This window comes from Rhopalosiphum padi, chromosome 4 (assembly GCF_020882245.1).
Source record: "Rhopalosiphum padi isolate XX-2018 chromosome 4, ASM2088224v1, whole genome shotgun sequence".
Taxonomy (NCBI): domain Eukaryota; kingdom Metazoa; phylum Arthropoda; class Insecta; order Hemiptera; family Aphididae; genus Rhopalosiphum; species Rhopalosiphum padi.
In genome coordinates this window covers 47,440,334-47,466,393 of record NC_083600.1, presented here as the reverse complement: position 1 = coordinate 47,466,393, position 26,060 = coordinate 47,440,334, and the positions used below count along the sequence as shown (strand labels likewise).

The 26,060-nt window shown below is 24.2% G+C and overlaps 2 protein-coding genes across 2 annotated transcripts; one reads left to right on the top strand and one right to left on the bottom strand.

Annotated features, from left to right (window-relative positions):
* Positions 1-5,402: 5,402 nt before the first annotated feature.
* On the top strand, positions 5,403-12,258 carry LOC132928850 (gamma-tubulin complex component 2-like). Its single transcript, XM_060993762.1, has 16 exons — positions 5,403-5,582; positions 5,664-5,825; positions 5,940-6,090; positions 6,760-6,916; positions 7,002-7,130; positions 7,643-7,797; positions 7,940-8,068; positions 8,139-8,315; positions 8,389-8,548; positions 8,626-8,803; positions 8,861-9,114; positions 9,420-9,591; positions 10,341-10,518; positions 10,573-10,716; positions 11,447-11,598; positions 11,708-12,258. Exons 1-16 carry the CDS (start codon positions 5,536-5,538, stop codon positions 11,769-11,771), a joined length of 2,409 nt encoding a protein of 802 aa, XP_060849745.1. The 5' UTR covers positions 5,403-5,535; the 3' UTR covers positions 11,772-12,258.
* LOC132928849 (ubinuclein-2) lies at positions 11,760-25,471 on the bottom strand. Its single transcript, XM_060993761.1, has 20 exons — positions 25,100-25,471; positions 21,700-21,792; positions 21,043-21,153; positions 20,594-20,725; positions 20,386-20,481; positions 20,094-20,313; positions 19,674-19,802; positions 19,389-19,602; positions 18,449-18,601; positions 18,292-18,372; positions 17,742-17,831; positions 16,339-16,521; positions 15,670-16,177; positions 13,224-13,376; positions 12,980-13,141; positions 12,583-12,909; positions 12,365-12,504; positions 12,251-12,305; positions 12,070-12,154; positions 11,760-12,010 (listed from the first exon to the last, which is right to left on the bottom strand). The coding sequence occupies exons 1-20, from the start codon at positions 25,244-25,246 to the stop codon at positions 11,997-11,999; spliced, it is 3,093 nt and encodes a 1,030-aa protein (XP_060849744.1). The 5' UTR covers positions 25,247-25,471; the 3' UTR covers positions 11,760-11,996.
* Between the last annotated feature and the right edge of the window lie 589 nt (positions 25,472-26,060).

Here is a 26,060-nt window from a genome sequence, read left to right as displayed (position 1 = left end):
GTACATAATAAACCGAGTGAATATACCAATGTTGTAAAAATTTGAACTTTTCAAAAACTCATAAAAATTCTAATTTAGTTTCTGGTAGAGGTAATTTTTTTTTTAAATTAGACAAACTTACGAGGAATCTTGTATTAAATTTTTAAATTTTAGATTTAAAAAGAAAAATTTTTATGAATTTTTAACAAAATAATTTGCACATTTTCTTCATTTTTTTGTATTTTATATTTTGTCAAAATTCGAACTTTAAATGCTTATAAAAAAAATGTGATTACTGACTATGTATAAAATGTATTATTAATATTTTTCAATTATTATAATTTATATAAGGCGCCTCGTCCTTAATTTTTAAGTTTTTATTACCCAACAAATAATATTTGATTGACATTCATAGAAAAAAAACTAAAAAAATTGGAAACTTAAAAAGTAAATAGTTAAAAAATAATTTAAGTATTTTAAAAATGTTATCGTGCTTAGAAAATTCTATAATATAAAACAAACAAACAGTTAAAATTCCTTGTATCTACGGTCATTTGTTTTAGAGTTACACCATAAACCAAAATTGATTTTGTGATTTTGTCAAAAATCGATTTTGCGTGAAAATGTCTATTTTTCCCTGCTCTTTAGAAAATTACTAGGAATTTTTAATTTATACCTTCCCAAATGCACCAACTTGTTTTCGTGTATGTCATCACGTTTTAAAGGAGTAGAAATAATGCTTTAATTTTTAACTTCAGCCCTTCTTTGAAATGGAAAATGAATCTAAATGATACTTTGGTGAGTTAAAATTTCTAGTAGTTTCAAAAACGTCAAATAAAAACCTAAAAAAGGAACGGAAAAACGGGAATTTTTAAGCATAATCAATTTTCGAAAATATCGATTTTTTTATTTTGCTGTATAACACAAAAAATCATTTTAAATACTTGAAATTTTCACCAAGTCTAAATATTTTGACTTTTTTAAGCTATTTATTGACAATTGAAATTTTCGATGTACCTATGTCTAAGTTTTTTTGTTTGAAATGCCAATAAAAAAAATTTGGCATTTCAAAAAATTTTTTAAATAGATATAATACAAGGTTTGTAATAAGTTGCACTTAGCGTAGTAAAAAAAAATTCAAAAATTGTTAGTCATAATTGTTGTTTATAAGCTAAGCATGTAAAGTTCAAATGTTTACTAAATATGTCAAAATCGCGAAAATTTGCAAGATATTTTTAAGTTGAAAATTCATAATGTTTAAGTGATTTATATCTAAAACCCAATACAAGGTTCTCTATAACATTATTTTCTTCAAATCACTGTAAAAAAAAAACTCCAGCGACAATGTAGAAAAAAATGTACGAGCGTATGAAATTAAATATTTTACGAAATTGCGTAAAATAATAACGATATGTCAATATATTACAATTTAAATATAGCTAATAATATAATATAATCCTAGACTGACAAATTATCTCCATCATCATTCAGAATCGATTTCGTATACAATAATGATACCTGTCATTGTATTCAAATTTAACACATCCATTATAGTGACCTACTCTCCATCACTACTATACAGCAGAGCGATACTTGCTTTTCCACCCTTTTTAAATTTAAATACGGAAATTGTCTTACAAATTTTAATTATTTAAAATAGTAAATATGTTAACGGCAAATCAACGTTAATATATTTTCAATATTTTTGTTTTGTTGTTGTTTTTGAATTTCAATAACTCAAGTTAAAATTATTTAGCCCCACCACCATAAAAAACCCCTGGCTACGCCTCTACATTAAAATTTTGATAACTCGATATATTTGTAGTTAGTCCAATTATTTTTTTCCCTGTGAACTTTGAGTTACCGAGAGTACACTGTAATATTGTATTATCATTTTCTATACACCATAAAATTTTCAAAATATTTTAATTTGTTTTGAACTGTTTACGGATATATAGGTACTCTGCAGTTTCCAACTTTTTAGGTTTTTTTTCTATAAATGTCAATAAAATGTTATTTGTTGATTTGTTGTGTAAAAAAGCTTGAAAATTTAATAAAAGGCTTCTAACAGTAGTTGAAAAATATTAATAATACATAGCTACATTTTTTTTATAAGCATTTAAATTCTAATTTACAAAATATAAAATACATAAAATTGAAAAAAATGAGCAAATTATTTTATGTTAGAAATTCTTAAAAATTTTTCTTTTTAAATCTATGATTTGAAAATTTAATCAAGATTCCTCGTAAGTTCGTCTAATTTTTTATAAAAAAAATCTCTATTCGAAATTCAAATCAAATTTTTATGACATTGGATATTCACTCCATCATTTCTCATGTAACGATTTTCTTATTTTATTGAAATTCAAAAACGAATAACTGAAAATACTTGAAAATTTAACTAAATGTTTATATTCTCATTTTCTATACATAATAATATTCTTAAAATATTTTGACTCGTTTTGAGTTATTTACGGACAATTTCAAATTTCAATTTTTTTAGTTTTTTTGTTTATAAATGTCAATAAAATTGTATTCGTTGGGTCAAAAATCTTGCAAATGTAATACAAGGCTCCTTATATATATTGTTAGAATATTAGTTAAAAAATATTAAAAATACAGTGTCTATTTTTTTATTAGCATTTAGAGTTCGATTTTTTACAAAAGACGTAAAAATAACGAAAATGTGAAAATTATTTCGAATTAGAAATTCATGAAAATTTAATAAAAGATTCCTCATAAGTTTGTTTAGTTTTATCAAAAACAAAAATCTCTACCGGAAAGTCAAATTACATTTTTATGAGCGTTTGAAGTTGAAATTTTTACATTAGATATATTCACTTGATTTGAAAAACGAATAACCTTAGACACTTGGAATGTAAACCATATGTATATTTATCAATTACTTGATAAAATTTCCAAAACATTTTGACTTGTTTCTAGTTGATTACGAACATTTAAAATTTTAAAATTTTAGATTCTGAGCGGAGCAAGAATTTAATGTATTGGTTTTACAATGATGTGTTTTTTTTATATACCTATATTTTTTTTTTTTTGGGAGGTCAAAATTTTAATTTTCCAATATAGTTCTTAAAAGCGCCCAAAAAACAAAATAAAAATTAAGAAAAAACGAGAATTTTTACGCAAAATCGGTTTTTGACAAAATCGATTTTGGTTTTTGGTGTAAGTCTAAAACAAATGATCGTAAACATATGAAATTTTCACTAAATGTTTATGTTTATACTAGCCTTTTCTATACGTGAAAAAAATTTCAAAAATTTTTGATTTGTTTTGAGTTGTGTACTGATATACTCAGTTACCAACTTTTTAGGTTATTTTCTATAAATGTCAATAACATTTTTGAAATTAATTTTTTTATGATTTTTAAAACAATAAATTCACAGCCCTGATTATAACATTTTTTATACTTATTTTATGTAGGTATTATATGTTTAAAATTAAAATAAGTAAATACACCAATATTTATTAATCAAAACTATTTAAAATGTTGCTAATATTTATTTAGGAGATTAAAATATTATCGTACAAAAATTGTTTCATGTCACTTATAAGTTACAACGTAAAATACGCAACACTATTGCTAAAAAATCTATTTAATCGTAATGAAATTATTATTTCACATGTATTTTAAAAAGTAATTGGGTTAGAAATATAAATCGAGTTCTGGTGTATAATAATTTGTAGGCTTAATTTATTGGTTAATGTTTTTAAGCAAACAGGAGCTTTAATTAAAAAATAGGTTTGCGACTTGCGAGCTAGTAGCGAGCCAGCGCACCGTATAGAATTCACGGGCGACAATTTACGTAACGGCCTGTAATGACGTTTGATGCGAAACGTTCAGCACGACCGTCCGTGAAATAATAATGTACCTCTCCCGCGATTACAACACGCGGACCCCGTCGCGTACACGATGGGCGTGGTTACGGCCTACCGCGACGGCGGCGAGATGGAATTCAACGCCATCTCTTGAGCGTTGTATACGTAACACTTTTACCACGACGGCCTCTTAAACAAATTTCAAAATAATGATGTCGTTGCCTCAAGCTATTTTTATAAAAACATTACTAATTTCTAATCATTTTTTTCTTTCTAATAATCAGTATTTTTAAATTCTTTTTTCAAAATAGCTATCAACGTCACACTATATCCGGGGAACTTTCATACCACCATCTTTTACCAATACTTAGTAAAGTGTATTAAAACTCAGTTGTATGCATTTTATTCGGAATATCTACTTTTGGTGTACCTACTAAATTAATTAAATATTGGGTAACCTTTTGATCAATATAATTTTAAATGATCTCACAGTTTAGTTCACAGTCGATTAGATAAAATATTTTCAATGTATTCCTCGATGTATTCATTTAATTTTTACTTTTATTTGTTACCTATTTTTTATAGTCTAATGACGTAATTTATGACAATAAATAGTGCGATTACACGATCCACATAGGTTATAAGGTTATGTATTATTAATTTTTCTGTAGATATTTAGTACACATATCGAACTATTACCTATAAAGTTATAAATAGTTTGATTCTTGAAATATGATAAATCACCATGGCAATTTATAAAAAAAATTACTAAAAACAAAAAGGTGATCTATAACGACTAGGTATAACATAGACGCTAATTTAGTAAATAATAAAATTACAACGGAGGTTTGATCATTTACTAACTTAGTTTGTGAGGGGGGGTGAAATGAAAATACGCCACTACTCATCAAGTCATAACTAATACATAAAACCATGTATATGAATATTAATACATATTAATAATGGATATAACTATATAGGTTCTTAACTAATGAGTTTAATAAAAAATTAATCAAGAAAAATATTTTTGGTATTTTTATAAAAAATAACATTTTTTAGTATGGTACCTACTTGTCATGCTGATTATCTTAACTATTATCATTATCCATCAAAGTGACCAAGTCCATTTTCAAGAAAAACATGACAACATTTTCGAATTAATTCTTTATTAGTTAATAACTCTCTCCGATGAAAAATTGGAATTTTTACTGTTAGAAGATTAGGCCGAGGTGGCTGCAGTTTACGATTTTCAAATTTGGTATCATAATAAATTATAAAAGTATAGTATGTATTATGATGTTGTTTTAATATTAAAAATAATTAAGGCCTCTAATTATTTCACTATTTGTGATTAACTAATAACTAGTAACAAGTCAGTTGTCAGTTGAATAAACTTAGTAAGCTGTAACCTAACATTAATGACCTAGTGGTAGGTACTGGAACTGGACAAAATATACTCTGGTGCAACTGTGTATGGATTGTACACTCAAACTACTTATCAACATTCCCGCCATGCCACAGAGTAATAATATGTGGGCGCCATGCCCAACAATAATACTTGATAACATATTGTTAAGCTTGTCATTTTACCATACATAATACTATCAATGTTTATGGAATTCCGTTTTTTACATTTCCGTTAAAATAATTTAGAAATTAAAGAATGAAATATAACAAAATAATGTTTAAAATTTCATAACTTAACTTTTATATAAAACAATGGACCGTGCAAGAATACCAATCAAAGAAATTATTACGAGTTTCAAGTAATTTTATTAATTTCATGTTTATCGATATTTTATATAGGTAGAATGTAGCATCACTTTATTCGCTGTTTTTTTATCCAGATCAACTAGTACCGTTGAAGATATATTTGATAAATTAGAAATATGGAATAGCAATGATTCTCAACAAATTCCACTTGAAAATTCAAAAGAACGCGCATTACAGAAACTGTTGCATAATTGTGATGATAAAGATAAATTAAAAGAAAAAGCACAGTGCATTGAGTTAGTAAATATTTTAGTTTTTAGTAACAAAAATTTGGAAAAATATCAAACTAACTATACCTATTGTTTATTTTTACAGATAATTAATTAATTAATGACTGATTTTTTTTTCAGGAATCATAAATTGGCTAATAAATTTATGGAATTGGTTCAAGAAATAAGAGAAGACAAAAAATTAAAAGCATTTATGGAAAAGCGGTATAAAGAATATGAGAAGGATACAAGTTGTTCAGAAGTTGCACAACATTATAAAGATGAAATTGAGGTTTATTACTACATTTAATACTACTACTTGAGAGTAAACAATAAATAATAAGAAAATTAAAAAATTAGACTGATAGACATATTATGTATTAATGTATATATTATAATATTATATTGTATTCCTAAATATTATTAATTTAATTTTAAAACTAATTACTAAAAAGACTAGAAGATTTACAATTTTTTATTAGACAATTGTCTGATATAAATCAAAAATTAAGGATAATATTATATTTTCAAGATAATTATTTGTATTTCTTCGTTCTATAATTTAAATCAAGTAAATTATAATACTAATTTATGTACTCAAAATAACAAAACATGAGTCATATCATCTGGCATATGATGATTTAATATTAATATATCTCAATAAAAGTGCTATTATTTTTGAAATAATTCTATTCCTCATAAAATAGTCTAGACAGCAGTCTTTAACCTATAGTCTATGGCAGGTTTTGGCTTACCAAGCTAATAAATGTTTTGAAAATAATACATTAGTTATCATTGTTTTTAATTTATTAATTTCTTAGTAAGAAATTTAAAAAAATGTTGTTTCCTATTGCCATAATGTATCTCAGATTAGGCCATAAAAAAGGTTGGAGATCCCTGGTATAAACAATACAAAAAAATTATTTAAAATAATCTTTGTATTTAAAATATTTTTTCATAGAAAAGAAATGAATTTCAAAAACAAAGACAAATGAAAAAAGAAATTAAAGAGAAGAAAGTGGTCTTGAAAAAAAGTGTTTGTAAACAAACTCCACTTTGGAAAAACTTAAGAAAATATCAAGCCCTAGATTACTTTAATATACCCATGACATGTTATAGTATGATTATTCATTGTCTTATTTCTAATATATTCAATAATTATATTTAAATAAATCTTTTATTATATTGTTTTTTTTACTATAGACACCACAAATCCAGAAGAACATGACTTAGTTGGTGATATTTTGTCTTGTCTTCAAGGCTTCCATACAAAATTTATTATTCCAAACAACTTCGAAATACCACTTACTTTCAATATTAATGAGGCCATAGGTTTGTTAATAAGATAAAAACAACTACATTCTAAACTTGATCATTATTTTTAGGAACACTTGTAATATAATAATAAAGAAAATATGTACAAAATCAAAATCTTAAATTAAACAACTTTTTAGAAAAAAAATACTATTAATACATATTTCTTTATTTATATATTGTGGTGTAATTTGGGAAACAATCAGGGCCCAGGGGTTGCAAAAATTACTGAGAATGCTCAAAACCCATGGGGCTAAATTTGCCATGTCATAAGTGTATAAGACGGAAACAACACATGCGGGTACTACATCCTCTTAACTAAATAATTACTTATTTTTTTGTTTTTTATTATCTAGCAATAAACCATAAATATGAAAATTTCAGGGGTTGCAAAATAGTACTTTTGATTGTATGTGTTTCTTATACCAACTTTAACTAGAATTAATTCTATTGTTTAATTTATCATAATATACTTGTTTTAATTTTATTTATTTGGTGTTGTATGCTAATTTGTTTAATTGTCTGCTTAGATCCACAGTTTAAATGTATAGTGCCAAAAATACTAAGACTAGTATCAGCTTATACCATTATTTGTAGATTTAGTGAAGAAAATCGTCAGAGCCATAATGGATATGTTAATCAAGCATTAGCTTGTTACATAAGTAAATTTATACGTGATTATTTGGTAAGTGTTTTTAATGACCATTTTATTAAGTTTAACCTGGTAACCATATTGATGAATATAATATTATAGAATTTACATTTTATCTGAACAAGAGACTTAAATGATAGAAATACATAAATTTGTACAATTATTATTTTTATAGAACTTTATAATATGTCTTGAAAATCAACACAAATCTAGAGAACTTGGTCTACAATCATTATCATTTGCTGCCCAGGCTCATGTTTACAAAATGGAATTTGTGGCCCGTATTGTATCAATAATAACACAAGTATTTATTATTTAACTTTGGCATTTTGGAAATATTTATACTTATTTGAATATTTAATTATGAATGTTAGGAAAAGAAGAAAGGAGGTCAGACTTTATCAGTTTTACATGAAGAAATGACTCAGTGTTATATAGATGAATCACTTAAAAAACTTTTGGCAGGAATGGTTGAAGTATCAACTATTCCATTTTTCCAATCATTAGAAAAGTGGATTTTTAAAGGACAAGTATTTGATCCTTGTGATGAGGTATTTACCAGATTTTTGTTATCATTATTTTTTTTAAATGTATATTATGAAGTTTTATTTTGTTTTGTTTTAGTTCATGATTAAATGTGGCAACCTAATATTAAGTGATGACACAGAGAAATATTGGAATAGATGTTATACAGTTAGAAATGAATATGTTCCATCTTACTTGGAAAAATTTAAAGAAATTATCTTACGAACTGGAAAATACTTAAATGCACTTTATCACTGTAGTAAGTCATAAATTATTATTTTTAACTATTTTACTAAAATAACAAAATAAATAAATTTTTTTTTTGTTTTATCATAGACATTCCAAATAAATCAAATTTGATTTATACATCAGCTAATAATGAAAAACTAGTATATTCTATGTGGTGTTCTGATTCAACAAATTATCTCAAAACTATAAATAATGCTTATATGTTTGCAAGTAGTAGTCTATTAAATGTATTACTAATTGATTATGACCTTATGAACAGATTAAAGTAAAAAATAATTTTAAAATTAGTAAAGAATCATTGAAAAAATAATATTTATTTCAGATCAATTAAACGCTACTTTTTACTAGAACAAGGAGATTTTGTAGTACATCTGTTAGATGTATGTGATGAAGAATTGAAAAAACCAACAGATGATATTGTTTACAACCGATTGGAATCATTGTTAGATATTTGTTTAAGAGTAAATGTTGGATGTGTAGATCAATACAAAGATGACATTAAAATGGAATTAAAAAAAGATCCATTGAGTTTTCAAATATTTAAAATACTTGCTATTCAAACTGAAAAAGAAAAAGGTAAAAGAAAAAGTATTCATTTAAATATTAATGTGTATCCATTAAGGTAAGTTATAAATAATTATAGTTATAGCAATTATATACAAATTTGTCTTTTTAGTTAAACTAAAAATAAAAAACTGTATTAAAATGTAATAAATTTCAAAAATCTATTACAAAAAATATTAGTTAAAAGCTCAGAAAATAATTTATTTTTGGAAACAAACATAACTGAGTACCCACATATTATATTCAATTAAAATGTAATTACAAAATAAAATTTTCATATTAAAATATAAATGTATTTGTATTTATATTTTAAATAGATTATACAAACTTTCAACCATCTTCAAATTTATTGGGAATACAATCTTTCTGTTTGGGATTAACAACACAATGGCCAGTGTCTCTTATATTTAACGAAACTGTTATCTCAAATTATCAAATATTATTCAGATTGTTATTATTATGTAAAAATGTTGAACGTCAACTACTTAAGTAAGTGAATCAAAAATATTTATGTCATATTATAGGTTTCCAAATAGACTGAGTAAAAATTAAAGCTTTTGAAATTTGCATAGTCAATTTTTAATGAAATTTAATTTTAATGATGAAAATTTCGTTATCCTAATAACATATTTTGATATGTTTATTTTTTATTTTTAATTAAATAATAATTTTGATGCAATTTTTTAAAATAACAAGTGTAAACTTATTTTTTCAGTTTTTAATTTAATGTTTAAAGAAAATCAATAAGAAATAATTGAATGTACGTATTGTGTTTATTGGTTAAAAAAGACATATATATATTTTGATTATTAGTTCTTTAAAGTCAGAAATATTTAGAGTACTTTGCACACGAGTAAACTGTTTAGAAAAGTGGTTCGTAAATTATTCATAAAATTGTCATATCATTTTTTAAAGCAGTAAACATGTATTACGTAACTAAAAAAAAAAATGTTTTATAAGCCAATCACAATAATAACAGTTTTAAATAAAAAATGTACTTAATCAACTTATGGAACATTTCCCTGCAGTTTTTTCTGAAGAATAAATCAAATGTAGCTCACAAAATTTTTAATTTATCTATTTATATACCTATATATTAGAAGCTGCACATCTGTGGTTTTAATTCTAATTTGTATTCTAATTTATTTTTTCATTCTTGCATGTGATGGGGTGAAAAGTCTTGGTTTTGCATCAATAAAACTTAACTCTTATTAATTAATAATTTTTCATTGTTATAGAGTATGGCTATGTGACAAACATTTAAAAAAGATACCCAATACTTCAGCAATAACCTACAAGAAAGCTTTTAACTTAAGGCAAAACATGTTGTTATTTGTTCAAAATCTTGAATATTATATGTTTGAAGAAGTAATTGAGACACAGTGGCAAGCTTTTACATCTGCTATTCAATACAAAGTATTTATACTTTATAAAATTGTTAACTTTTTATTGATAGTGTTGTTTATCTAGGTGAAAAATGTTGACGAGCTATTAGATGAACAACAAAAATTTTTAAACCTTTGTTTAAAAAATTGTATGGTTACCAATCCAGACTTAATGAAAAGTAGTCGCTATTTATTAGAATTATGTACTGAGTTCAGTGATTATGTTTTAGTAAGTTAAATTTTATCTTGATTATTGACAACTCAATGTTATTATCAGTGCCATATAGTTTATTTACATCAGCTTAACTAAGTAAAGATTTAGGAGGCTTAATCTCCTTCATATTTATTGGATATCAAGTCATGACAAATATTTATTCAATTGAATAAGCTCAAGTATACTACAAGATTGTTTCTTAAACTTAAGAAATGCTTAAATGAGCTACGAAAAAGATATAAAATTAATGTATGTTAGTATATAATATAGCTTTATTATCTATTAGGGTTTGATGTATTATAAAAAAAAAAAAATCATTAATACTGTTAAGAATAAGTTCATTATTTTATGAAAAAAGATTAATTAATATTTTGTCAGTATCTATTTATACATTAAAACTTACATTATATTATTTTTAATAATCAAGTAACTTTATAACTCATAAAAACTTCTTGAATAAAAAAATGTTTCTCAACATTTAATACAGATGTGATTACTTGTTTCCAACATTGTTATGTTAATGGCTATTACTGTAAAATAAAATATGGTTAAAAATGAATTTATTGTGTTTAAGAATGTTATAATTTATTGTTATTTATAAAACTCTTGAACTGTGATAAATTTGTACTAAAATCAATTTTTTTTTTGTACTTAAATTTAAATTGGTGTTTTATGTTAATCATTAATTTAATTGTTCTTATCAAACATGTCTAAAATTTAAATAAATTTATTTATTCTGTTTCAGTTATCCAAAAGTCATCACCTGAAACTCGATTTTGAAAAAAATATACAAATATTAGAAAACAAATTTACAGCTGCAATGATTGACCTCTTAAAATGTATAAGAAAAATGAGCCGTTTAGACAGCGGTAATATTATATACAATTTTTTGTACAGGTAAGAAAATACAATAAAAATTAAACTTATGATAAGACCTATGAAAAAAAATAGGTTATAAAATATAATTAACAATGTACTAACATTATTATGTCCTTGTTATGTTTAGGATGGACTTTAATGGAATGTACACTGAGCAAATAAATATGGATGATACAATATTATATACATGAACATTTATTTTTTAAATATACCTAATGTACACATATTACTTTTTTTTTACATTAATCACGAGGTCTATCCTCAATAATTATAATACTACTAGTTTAATATAATACTAATTATTTAAATAAAAACAAAAATAAATTACTCTCAGATAGTGAATTCAAGATATTTCTGACTGTATCAAATATCTTTATAGTATTGTACTATATTAGTACTTATAAAATACATTTACTTTATTCGTTTTTATCTGAAATTTAATATTGTAATTAGTGCAAATTAAATGTAACTCATACTAAATTAACTTACTACTGTACGTTATTGAATTATGACTCATTTTATCTTTATTTGATTTTGTATTCAATGTTGAAAAGAATTGTTGCTGAAATAAGTTCTGAAATTATTTGTATTTATAAATATTAATTTAACTTGTTGGAGTTTTAGAAGTATTAGAAGTGTAATTAAGTGTGCCAGTAATAAATCGACTTACATCTGACATTTGAGCATTAGTTTGTATAAGACCATAGTGTGGTATACCATGTTTTCTGTAAAAGCGATCAATTATAAAACAAACTTCCTATGAGTAATAACAATAATTAATTACTGAAAACTTTCTGTAGTTAGTCGCGAAGTGGATTCTTCAGTTTTCACCATGTGCTTAAGAAACTCATCCTTGAAACCAATACTCATTTTTGGAATACCTATTGTTGTCCCATGAGTTGATTTACTCATTGTACTGCTTGACTGACAAAAAAAAAAAAAAAAACGACTTTTACTTAAACTGATATCACTGTTGAAATCAATTTATCAACGAATACATACTGTACTATATGAATTCCTAAAAGCTGGATGATGGATGACTCCCAGTGGTGAACTAACAAGTGTGTCCGATGAATGAGAAGTATACATAGACGAATGTTTTTTGAAAGTATTATCGTTAGTGGTCTGTGACGAGCAAGATAATCTATTCAAATCTAACAATTCTTGAATAACTTCTTGTGCTTCTTTTTCCGCAAGTTCAGTACTGGATGATCGATGGCTTGATGGTGTTCTAGATGCTGTATTCCGGTCACTATGTGACCAATCTGAATAATCATTTTTGATTTCTTGTTTGACTACGACCGAGGTTGGCGATTTAGTCTCATCTTTCTGAACACCAATTTATAAGTTAATTAATTATTAAAATCATAGTAAGAAAAATTAACCGTTATCTACGTACAATTTTATAGAAACTACTATTAGTGGTAAATTGTGAGGGTAATGGTGACGTATTATCCTTTAAAGATTCATTGATTATTTGACTTAACATATCTGTACCGGTCGACTTGTTTTCACCTTTTATACAGTCTAATTTATTTATAGACGAAATTGAATTATCATCCTTAATTAAAAAATACAAAACAAAAATTAATTTTTTTGTTTACTTAGCTTATAATATACAATAAATATATAAATAAACCAACTTTTGGTTTTGTGCTCTGTTGATCAACAGTAAAACTATTGGTTGATAACCTTTGTTGATCAGGCAAAGGTTTATTATGCAATTCCTGAAGCAATCTTTGTTTTCGAGAAATTGGCTGTTGAATCATGTGCTTTGGACTAATTTGCAAATCCTGCTAACATGTTCAAAATATTGACAAAACCTAATTTTATTTAAATAGTATATAAATCAACTAAGTGGAGTTTACCTAAAAGTTGTGTCGCTACACATTTATAATTAAAATTTACAAATGTTAAAAATGATAAATACAAATGAAATCCATTTCATTATTATGTGTTATCTTATTAATTTCGATTGAATTATAGTTTTGATGAATTAATTAAAAATAAAGATAGGAACAATAGTTATACTATATAAATTTCTAATTTGCTTAGTAGTTAATATCCATGGGTGTGTCTATATAAACAACTCCTTAACAATACTAGTTTAAATAACTAGTATGCCAATCTATCTTTGCCTAAAATTCTAACTGTGCGTGTCATTAGTAATGTATAATACTGCAGCCATAAGCGCCAATTTTTAAAAAACTTAATGGGTGCCTTGGTATCATAGGCATACATGTATTATTTGGAGGATGGGGCTTAGCCTCTGGTCAATATTATGTCCCCGTAAAATCCAATATTCTAATGGGTGCCCAATACCCCATAATAATATTTCAATGTGTGCCTGAGCCCCCGGACACCCATGTACATAGCGCCTATGTCTGCAGCTATTCTAATATAAAAATAAAATAATATTCCACCATAATGCATTAGTCAATTTAAATAATCATTTTTAAGGTATCAAAAGAAATATCATTTAATGACATAACTAACTAATTTTAAGACAAAATATGGAAAAAGCCAGAAAACCATTACCATTAAAATGTTAGATTAAACAATCCACATCCATATCATTAATATATTATTTATTAATCATTAAGCAATGAATACAAATTAGTACCATTTGTCAAATTTAGAACAAATCTAAGTCAATAAACTATGTACCACATAAAAGTATATAACAATGAACCTCTCTCTTCAATTTACCTTGTTAACATTATTGAAAAAGATATCAATAAAATTAACTACATAATTTTAAATCAAATAATTAATTCACTTATGTATTTACTTAGATTAATTAATTTTCAACCTCTTCTGCAACAAGTATATTTTAGGCGGTACACACATATTACATATATCTTAATTATTTGTCGGCAAAAGGGTTATTGTTCCATTTTTTTTCCAATAGGGTTTTAAAAAATAAAATAAAAATTAGATAATATTAATATATTAAAGATAGGACCGTTTGTAAAATTAAAGATAAATGCAACATAATTAATAGCATTTATATTAATGAGAGTAAAAACATATACAACACATTGTCTATTAACCATGTATAATTAATCATCCTCATTAAACATAGATCAATTTTCCAGTCCATTAATTTATTTTTGATAAAAATTAATTTTATTATAAGTGAAAAAGTTAAATACCTACATTGAGTTATTTTGTAAAGGGGCGATCTTGTGGTATAATCTTTTGAATCTATTTTTTTCAACTAAACCTTCACTTGATTCAATTGTATTATCTTTAAAGGCAATTGTACATTGCTCACAGATCTATTAAAATGTTATATATCTATAGAATTGCCCCTTTCCTAATTCACACTAAATGTGGACTTTCAATATAAAAAAGAGAAGAGTTATCTAGTAATTTAAAAATAATTAATGATATGTTAACCAAAACAAACACATTGATATATAAAAAAAAAAAAACATTGTAATTGTATTTAAATGTAAATTCTTTCTTTTCATTTTACTTAATAGACTCAATAAATGTTTGCTATAGTAACTCAGATTTTTATGTCAGCATTTTAATTGAAATCAATAACATATAATTAGTAATTACTAATTACAGATAAAAATCAATCCTTCATTTATACAAACATAGATTATCAATAAAAAATTATAATCACCAAAAACTGTTTAAAAACTATGAATGTTAACATAGAACAAGATATTAATAACAAACACCTTGAAGTGCAAAACCAATTCAATAAAAAACTGTATGTTACTATGTGACTAGATATAGCCTGTTACATGCATAAAACAGAATAAAATAAATAAGTGTGAAATAAGGAAAAGAACTATAGCCAATGTGTACATTAATATATTAATAGTTTTGTAAATTGATCAAAAGCATTCATAAAACAAAAATGTAATACTATTGATTAATTTAAAATTTATAAAATTAATTGTAATTTGAACATATCATTTTATTAAGCCATAACAAATGTAGTATCAAAAAAATAAATATATATATTATATAAAAAAAAAAATAAATAAAAAAAAAAAAAAATAGAAACTTTATTCAAAATATTTGTTTCGGTGGATAAAACTAACATATTCAAACATTATTCAATCTTACCGGTTTTGAAGGGCTCTTATTATCTTTTGAGGTATTATTGCAAATCTCAGTAACATCTTTTAATTTGTTACATGCATATGATATTGAACTGGATTTAATTGGCGATAAATCTAATATATCTCCACTAGGTGCATCTGTTTTTACAATAACACTGTTGTTTTCACATTCTTTTTGTTTACAGCCATTAATTGCCGTGGTCGTAATAGTTGCCTGATAAGGACAAGTATCATTACTTAAAGTACTAATAGCCACTGTATGAGGAGGACTATAAAATTGCTTTGCAGCAGATTTCAAAGCAGTTGTAGATAGTGTTGCAGGTGGAGTTTGACTAGTTGATTTAGTAGTTGTTCCTGTGTTAAGGTCAGATATTTTTGAAGATTTTTGTTTATTCCATTTATGCAGTTTGTTCATGGCAGAATTAGAAACTTTATGTTCAGAAGCCAATTTAATAGCACTTAGCAATTTAATTGGGCTATTGTGTAATGGTTGTTTTTTTGATAGTTTAGGCCTGCAAAAAATTGTTTTTTTTTTTCAAATTATCTTCCACGATTTATTTAATCAATACATTTAAAATTTAAAGATAAATAAGGTAAATAGATAAAAAAAAAAAGAATAAAAAGATACAAATACTATATTTACAAAAGTATGAATACAAAATTTAAACATTACCTAGAATCCTTTTCTTTTACTTTAAGTTCTTTTATAATATTGGTAGACTTCATCCACCCATTTGGCCATAATGGTTTGATTTGATTATTTATGAATTGGGTAATAAACTCCTCTATCGGGTGGGATCTTCTGATTTTAGAATAGGTAGTTTTTCGGATATTAATAATTTCTCGTACTAATGTTCTAAAACAATTAATTAAGCAATACTGTTAATAAACTGTAATGATATAAATATGTAATTAATATTCTTAATCATTTTTATGCATTAATTTAAAATATTATTAAAATCAAAGGATATAAACTTGAGAGTTAAAATGTTTGCATACATTTCTCTTTTATAATTTACTATTAAGTTGAAAAAGTAGAGCTTAATCAATAAGCACAAACAAATCTATTCTGCGGCTAAAAAAATGGTTATGGTTCAATGAATTATAAACCAGCAAATACTAACTCTTTTGGGATAATATTTCTGTGGGCTAACTCATATCTAAATGTATGTAATATTGTAAGTACTGATAACATTATAACAATAATTTATATAAATACATAATGGTGTCATAACAAAAATTGTTTAAATAATATTATCATATCACATAAAACAAAACTATTTTTTCTAGCTATACAGAGTGCATTACAAATTCTGACAAACAAAAAAACTTGTGTTTTAATCAATAATTTTTAATTTTTTTTTTTTCATAAAATTAATAGATGATTGTACTACCCATGAAATACAAATATTTATAATTTTTTTTTTTGGTACAGATAAAATAATAATGTTTATATTATTTATATTACACGTGTAGAAGCTTCTATTAATTTTATGAAATTTTTTTTTTTTTAAATATTAATTACAACACAAGATATTTAATTTGACAGAACTTTGTGAAACACCACGTATAGAAGCCAATGAGTTTAATATGCAAGATATTAAAAATTATTATCATTAATTTAGAGATCATTATTAATGAAAAAATGTTTCATATCAATATTGTTTAAATTGTTTTCGATTCAGAAGAACATTGAAAACTAAAACTTTGTTACTAGTGTTTCATTATACATAATTTCTGATACCAAAAAAACATACCAATTTATCATTCATTTTATTTATAAGTTAAAAGACAAACAACTCTGATCACTTTAACAAAAAATTCTATTGATTACATGTTGAATAATTGAAAAGAAATATTTAAGTTATTAGAAAATAATTATTTTTACTAATTTTTATAGTATTAATTAATTTACTTAATGGAAATAATAAATAAAAATATAAATTATATATTCAATAACGTAATCACTTATAATTTTTACTGATATTTCGAGGTATAACTTCAATATTGATATTGAAAATGACAGAAAATTGTCTTAGACATGATATCGATATTATAGTACAACAAAAATTATACCTAAACTCTTCATTCCAAGGAAATTTACGACGTGGTCGTTTAGGTCCATGTTTTGATTTCAATCCATCATTAGAAGTTCCATTAACAGTCCTGAAAATTTTAGAATAAAAGGAACTTTAATATAATTTAATCATAATTAACAAATCGATAAAATAAATAATCAAGAAAAATAATATTTTGTCTCATAAAAAATTCAAAATATTGTTAAGTAAAATATTTAATCTTATGTTATGACTCTAGCATATGTACAATAAGAATTGAATACACATGTTATAATTTTAAAATTAATTAAATAAAACTTTTCAATAGTTGTTTTTAGTGATGTATTTTTTTAGTATTGATATTGTTTCACAATATATATATAAATACCATAAAATGATATTGAATAACAAATGGTAACAATATCTATTACTAAAAATAAATGTATAGCCGATTTATTTTACACTTTTATTAAAAAGGTTAGGTTACACCAATCCAATAAATGTAACATTAATTTTTATGTGTTATTATAACTTAAAATATTTAATACCATTGAAAAAACTTAACATACCTTTGATCTAAAATTTTATCACAATCGAGATTATATTGTTCAATAACTGATGGTAATATTTTTTCAATTGCATCTTTTAACCTAAACATGTAAGGTATAATTTTAAATGGGATAAAATAAATGTTATTATAAATATTCAAACATACTAAATGCTTACCGTTCAATTGGCTCAGTAATTTTTTCTTCTTCTAAATCAACCAGCTTATTTACTTGTTTTACAAGCTTTTCTTTATCACATAACATATGCTCAGCTAATGTTGCATAGATTGGTTGTGCATTAAATGGTATTACTTCTTTTTGATATTCAAGACTAAAACATAATAATAAAAATTAAATAATGATGTCCAATTTAAGAATAATTCTTTTACTAGCATATTTTTTATAACTTCAATATGTTCATAAGTTAATTTTAATACATATAAAAAAAAACTGAAAGCTCTACATAATCTTACATTTAAATTTTAAAATTGATAAATTCACTCTAGTATTAAACATATAACTCAGTAAAATGTATCTTAAAAGTAAAAAACTACTATTCTATGTATTAGTTAGAAACACATTATTTAATAATATAAAAATGTTTAATAAATCAACTAAATTTTGTTATGAAAATTGTTTAGCATATAATTTTCAATATAAAAATGTTAAATGTATTAAAAACAAAATAAATAATTTATAATATAAAAAAAAAGTATTTGAACTTTAAAAATAATTTAATATAATAGTGTAGCACATAAAAATCAATTAAAAAAATGTTTATATTATACAATATATTACAGGCAATGTGATAAATAGCCCAGTCTATGTATACTTTATAACTGAGAAAAAAATGAAAACAAATTGTTATGAATTTTTAACTTTAAAGAGACACATTGTTTACTGTAAATTTAATAATGTACTAACTATATATTAACTAGTATTATTTATGTATTTTTTTAGAGTAACTAGCTGAATAACCTGGCTTCACTCATGTTTTAAATAACTAATTCATATATAAATTGGTTTTTTGAACATTAATAGTAAGTTGAATTTAGATAGATAATTACATAACCAAAAAAAAAAAAAGATCCTAAAAAAAAGTAGTAAATATATTATACCTTAATAGATTTAAATTTATTTCTTCTGAAAAAATGTTTGAATTATTTTGGATTGCTATTTGAGCTTCAGTCTTAATTGATTCAATAATTTCCACTATAATTTTAGGAAGTTCTTCTGTTGCATTATGAATACCATTGGATATTGGTACATCAATACTGATAGGTGGATTTATTACAATCTGTGTACTTTTAACAGTATCATTCTCTAAATTCACTGAAATCAATAATATATATATTATTTAATTTTTAAAGTAATCCATATATTATATATATATATATACTGACATGAAACAGTTGCAGGTTTTGAACGACCATATATGACAGATTCAATTGTTTCAATAATAGAACTACTAACATTATTTTCTGTAGTAACTGCTTCATCAGAAGATAAGGGTAAAGTATCTTTTGAACAACCTAAAAAATAATTAAATAATTTTAATAATAATTGAAACTAATTTTGCATTATTCTGAATATTCTTTTAATCAAACACATTTTACATAGTTTAATATAAAAGTTTTTTTTTTTTTTTTAATAAATATTTAAATTAATGAAGTCTTTTAGAATGAAAATAAGTAATCTGATACCAATTAACTAGGTAAAATACAGACAACAATTAACAGTAAATGTAATATTACGATGAAATTATATATGGTAACAAGAATATTCTATTTTAAAATATCTGAGGACTATAAAAATCAAAATACTTGGCTTGCATTCTGGTATCTGAACTTTTTTTTCTTGTATCAATGATTTAACTGTATTGATCTTCTTTTTTTTAGTTGGAATAATAGAACCAGTGCTATCAGAATCAATTGACTGTCTTCGTTTAACTTTGCCATTCACTGGAAGTGTTGATGTACATATAGGTTTTAAAGATTCTTTTTCTTCATCAGAACAAGATGAATCATCAGATGTATCAGAAGTCTTTAAAACATAATATTAAAGTATTAAGATTAATTTTCACAATAAATAAATAATAATAGTTCTAACAAATACCTTAGTTTCAGTTAGCGAATTTTTTTCTGAATTATTTGAAACAGCAAAAGTAGGCAATTTTTCATCACTATCTTCTATTACAGTGTTTATAAAATGCTAAGAACATTTAATAACAAAATGTATGTTTTAATTTTTTAAATATAAAACCTTTATTAAATAATATAGCAATAATTACAACATGTACTTGCAACATATTACTATACCATACCTTACGAGGTTGACTAGATTTTATTTCTTCAGAATCTTCAGACATATAAACATTCTTGAATTCTAAAGAACCAGAATTTACATAATAACCACCATGTTTAGTTTCAACTTCATTTGGCATGACTTCATCGCACTATATTTAAAGACAAATAATATTATAAATAATATATAAAAACAAAACAACTATCAATAAAAATAATGTAAATAAATTACTAAAATGGATTATAGTGGATTATACAGTTACATACTAATTACTTTAATTTTCTGTAATAGTGTATAATATGATACAAATAATAAATTGCAAAATTATAATCTCAAGGATATAAAATGATTAATTATGTCTATTATATGGATTTAAATTGTTTTCAAACAAATATAAATATTTAATAAAATATACTTTATATTATGTTTTTTATAATATAATTATTATTTGGTGTACATAATACTTACAATTTCAGTATTGTCAATGAATGAATCATTTTCATCATAACCAGCCGCAAGTTCCGAATAGTTATAGAAGGCAGTTTTTTTCTTTTTCTTTTTCTTAACACCACTAAACCCCTATTAAAGACAAAATAAACATAATTATCATACAAACATAGGGGCAATTGGGGGGAGTATCTTTAGCACCCCCTAATTATTTTATGTTAATTTAGATTTTAATAGTAATAGATATCCATAACCATAATATAACATTAAAAAAATAGAGGGGCTTCAGCACTCCTAGTTTTTTCATTTAAATTGCATACAAACATTATTTGTTATAATTATATTGAATTTTAAATTAATAATTACAACCAAAATTATCAGAATTTTTTTGGTTATATATTTAAAGATACTTTTGTCAGCAATAACCTTTAAAAATATTTTCAAAAATTGTTAATCCTTTTTTACTGTTTAATGAATCATTTTTTAATTATAGACTATAGGTAATATAGAACATTTACCGCAGAAAAATAGTTTTTATGAATCTTATGATTAAACTTATAATGATCAATTATTTTCATTTTAGTGTAAATCAGTGATTATTATTAACATAAACTTTAACTACTGATTAATTTATAGTTATAATTTTATATTTAACAAAACATTCAATTGGAAACCTACATATTTTTGTTCATAATGGTCTGCCAATTGTTTTATAGATTCATCATTTTCTTCAAGAGTATAAGATTGCTGATCCCTTCTTCGACGTTTTTTCTATAACAAAATACAAGAAAAACTATATAATATTTATATTACAAATAATAAACAAAAATACAAGATATTGTTTTTACTTTATTATATAACTTTCTGATTCTACATATTACATTATACCATATTATGTCATTTTCCAATAAATTTAAATAATTTATTGTTTACTCTGTGGTCTTAGGTAATCGGTAAAAAAACCAAGGAAAAAAGAACAAAAAAAATTTCTAAATATATTAGGTATTTGATCATGAAAATTAAAAAGTGATTATTTACACATATAAAAATTGTATAAGAATAATTATCCCGCAAAAAATGTTTGTATCAAATTATTATTATTAATAATTGATCAATTAATGAAAATATCTTATATATATATATATATATTATATTTTAAATTTCATAATTAACTAATATATTTAATTTTTTTTTAAATTGTCCTTTTATACCTTGTTTTTTCCAAGATTCGTTCTATTAATATTGTTATCTGCCTTATGATAAGAAATAGATACCAAAACAAGTTTTAAACCATGATTATATTTATTTTAATCTTGTAATTTATTATAATAAATTATGATTATAACCATATATAATATAACCATTAAGCCAGGTTCTCTACATCATATTGTGTAGGGTTGAATACGTATAGACAACTTATACCAAGCATATTACATAATACAGTGTAGCATGTACTTGAATTAACTTATTTTTATGAATAAGTATTGATATTGGAGCGAATTAAATTAAATTTAACAGTTACCATAACTATTTAATTCATTGTAAAATATGATTACCCAATTATATATATTATACTTAATTTATTTTTCCTTCGTAATACAATATCAAAATATGCTTCTTATTTATAACAATACATTTATCATAATTATGAACAATATTTGATTAACTTTTAGATTACCTATAAAATAATAATTTATAATTGTTTTATTTAAGAGATTCCAATAAAGAATGCTCATGATACTTGTATACCTACTAAGAATACAATAATAGGTTATAGAATTGCATGTTAACTAAAAGCATTACATAAAAAATAATATTAATAATCATATTATATTTTTTGATTTTCAATTTAAATGAAATAACCATCAACCACTATTAGCTATAGAAATTTAGTATAAAACACAATAGCATAACATGTTTTATGACATTATATATTCCAAAATAATAAATATATTATAATTTTATAAAGTTTTACCCCCTACTAAATAATTTAATGATAAGATATTTTTATTTATCATTTAAATGTATGGCCACACTGATAGGCAGAAGAAAATTGCACCAAGCCACTAACAAATAATAATAACAAAATTATAAAACGCATCATATATACACCTAAATAAGACCACTGTTATTTAATTATATTTAATAATTAAATTATTTATTTATCATTTTATTTGTAAACAATAATACAAATATAATCAAATATTATACTAAGTTAAATGTTAAGGGTGATTATTGTAAATTATTAATTATATTAATAATAAAATTCATATATATATATATCCAATAAAAAGATATAAGGATAAACACCTAAATTAAAAATGTATTTTTGTTAGACCTTTAAATTGCAATTATAAAAACAAAATAAACTAATAGGTACCTAATCAAATAAATGTAATTATTATAAAACACTATTTTGAATATAGTTAGGTAATCTACCTATTATCTTCAATTATAATACAGGAGTGTAATCTATGCCAGTTATATTTTGTTTTAAAGTCTAAAAGTAGATATATAGTGATCTTATAATTGTATTAGTTACATTCTTAATTGGTATAGAACTATTAGTACATAAACTAAATTAACTATATTTAATAAAACAATAATTTTAAATTTAACAATTTAGGAAGAATTTATTACTGTAGGAACAACTAATAGTAATGGAAAATGTCTTCCAATTTCTAATATTAATTTACAGTTTAAACAATAATTTTCTACATTGAATTAATATTTCTAATTATCATTTCATTTAATACACTAAAATATAATTACTTAGATATATTCATCAAGTATCAATTTACAGAGTATTCAAATTGTGGAAGCATAACAATGAAATATAACATTAAATCTTTCATGCAAACCTACTTTCTACCCTTAGGTAAGTATAAGTTTATACCCTTATAATATTAAATTAATAGAAACCATTCAGGTAAGGCTTGAGAACAAAACCTTAATATTTGTCAGTCCAAAATTTGTATTTTAAAGTTAACATGAACACAACTTAAGAAGGGGTATGTGAAATGACAAAAGTCAAGTTACTAATAATCTCTGGTATTACAGTAGGCTAATTACTTTCTGTTCTCATTGTTTATATTTTCTTATATTGAATAAAAAATACACTATTATTAAATGTTTATGAACAAAAATAAGTCTTATAGATACAGATAATCATTTAGAATAGGTAATAGTATTTTTTAATCTGATAATTAATTTCATTATTTAATAATTTAAAAAATACATTTTAAATAATAAATATTTAAATGTATTATTACTAATAAAATACCAGGTATATTATTATAATAGACAAAATATGGTTGTTTCTTAGTTTCTTTATAAAATAATAAAAATGTCAACAATTATATAAATATCTCTAGCAGACAAAAATACAATATTAACAATAAATAAAATATTTTAAGACATTACATGATAATATGATAATTTGATTTATATGTTTTTCTGGAAGTTTGAAATAGGTAACATAAAAAAAATCTAGGTATTCTGGTAGTCGATTAAAGTTTTATTCAATATACCAATCGATATTATTAAAAAAATAAATATACAATCTCACGGCTACCTCATAATAGGAACAACTTTTGCCAAAAATTAGTAGAAAATTCAATGTGGATATGAGAACATTGAGAGCGAGGAATCGAATACAACTAAATACTTACACAACGTACAAGCGTTATCCAGTACTGATCAAAAAGTCGATCAACGTTTATAACAGGAAAATCGGTAAGTCATAGGTATCATAATCATTAATCGAGAGAACATATCAATGCTTCACAGTTATTGTGACAATAGCAGCCGACAAACATTAATACAATCGCAAGTCTGTGATCTCAGCATTGTACTTATACATATGAATCCCGATATGTGGCGTGATTTATTATTATAATGTGATAATAATGCAATAATTATTAGTGTATTTATAAACACATAATATAATCATTTTTGCAATTTGTAATACGTACGCGGATGATGCGTGAGTGTTGGTGCGTGTTCTCACGCGCGTGTGTGTGTGAAGTATATACGCGTGTATAGCTAACATGTATAGTCTCGACTTCGTTGTACTTACCTCTTCGATGAGCAACTTCTGATAATTGAACACAGGATATCTGTTGTCAGTGGGTTCGAACAATTCGGCTTGTACGCGGATGGTGGGCGAGTACTGAGGATTGGATTTGGTTTCCGATTTTTTCTCAACAGTAAACGTATTTGACATTATAATCAGACAGACGGATGCACAATAATAACAACATCGACGGTCGGCCTACGTTAAGCGGACAGCACATGTTTCACGAAAGCGAAAAACTACCATACATGATCGGCGACAATCACAAACTGAAAACGGGGAATACGGACACGGAGCAACGGTATGAACCGTAACCAGTGACACCAAATGTCCAGTCCAAGTTCTGTAGTCCGACCGACCACACGACCCCGCGCTTTTGTGATTTTTCAAACCTTTAAGAGAATCATTATATTATAGTGTTATAGTTATAGATAATACATTATATTATAAACGCATTAAAAATTTAAAATGTATACTCAACGTCGTGTACCAATTTAATAAAATAATCTCATATTAGCCTATTAAATAGGCTCTTACAAGATTAGAGATCATTCAATCACAATTCTCATACATTAATTATTAATAAATATTATAAAACACAGCCAAATGGTTTCAAAAAATAGTAATTGGGTATCAAAAGATTTGGATGAGTATATTTTTCATTATAGACATCTAATATATAATAATTTTAGTGACGAGTGACGACTGAGACAATAGCGTAATTGGAGCTCCAATCTAGGGAGGGGGCTGTTTATTGTAATACACCATAAAATATGTGAGGAATTTAACTTTTTCCAATTATTATTGTATTACCTCTAAAGGCTATAACCGTGAAAAAACATCACAAATATAAAATTCCAAAGGGAGGAGAGCATACACCCATACCCGATACCCCCCCCCCCCACCAGCTAGGTACGCAATTCATCAATTGTACTGAGATATATTAATTTCTAAACTTTCAAAT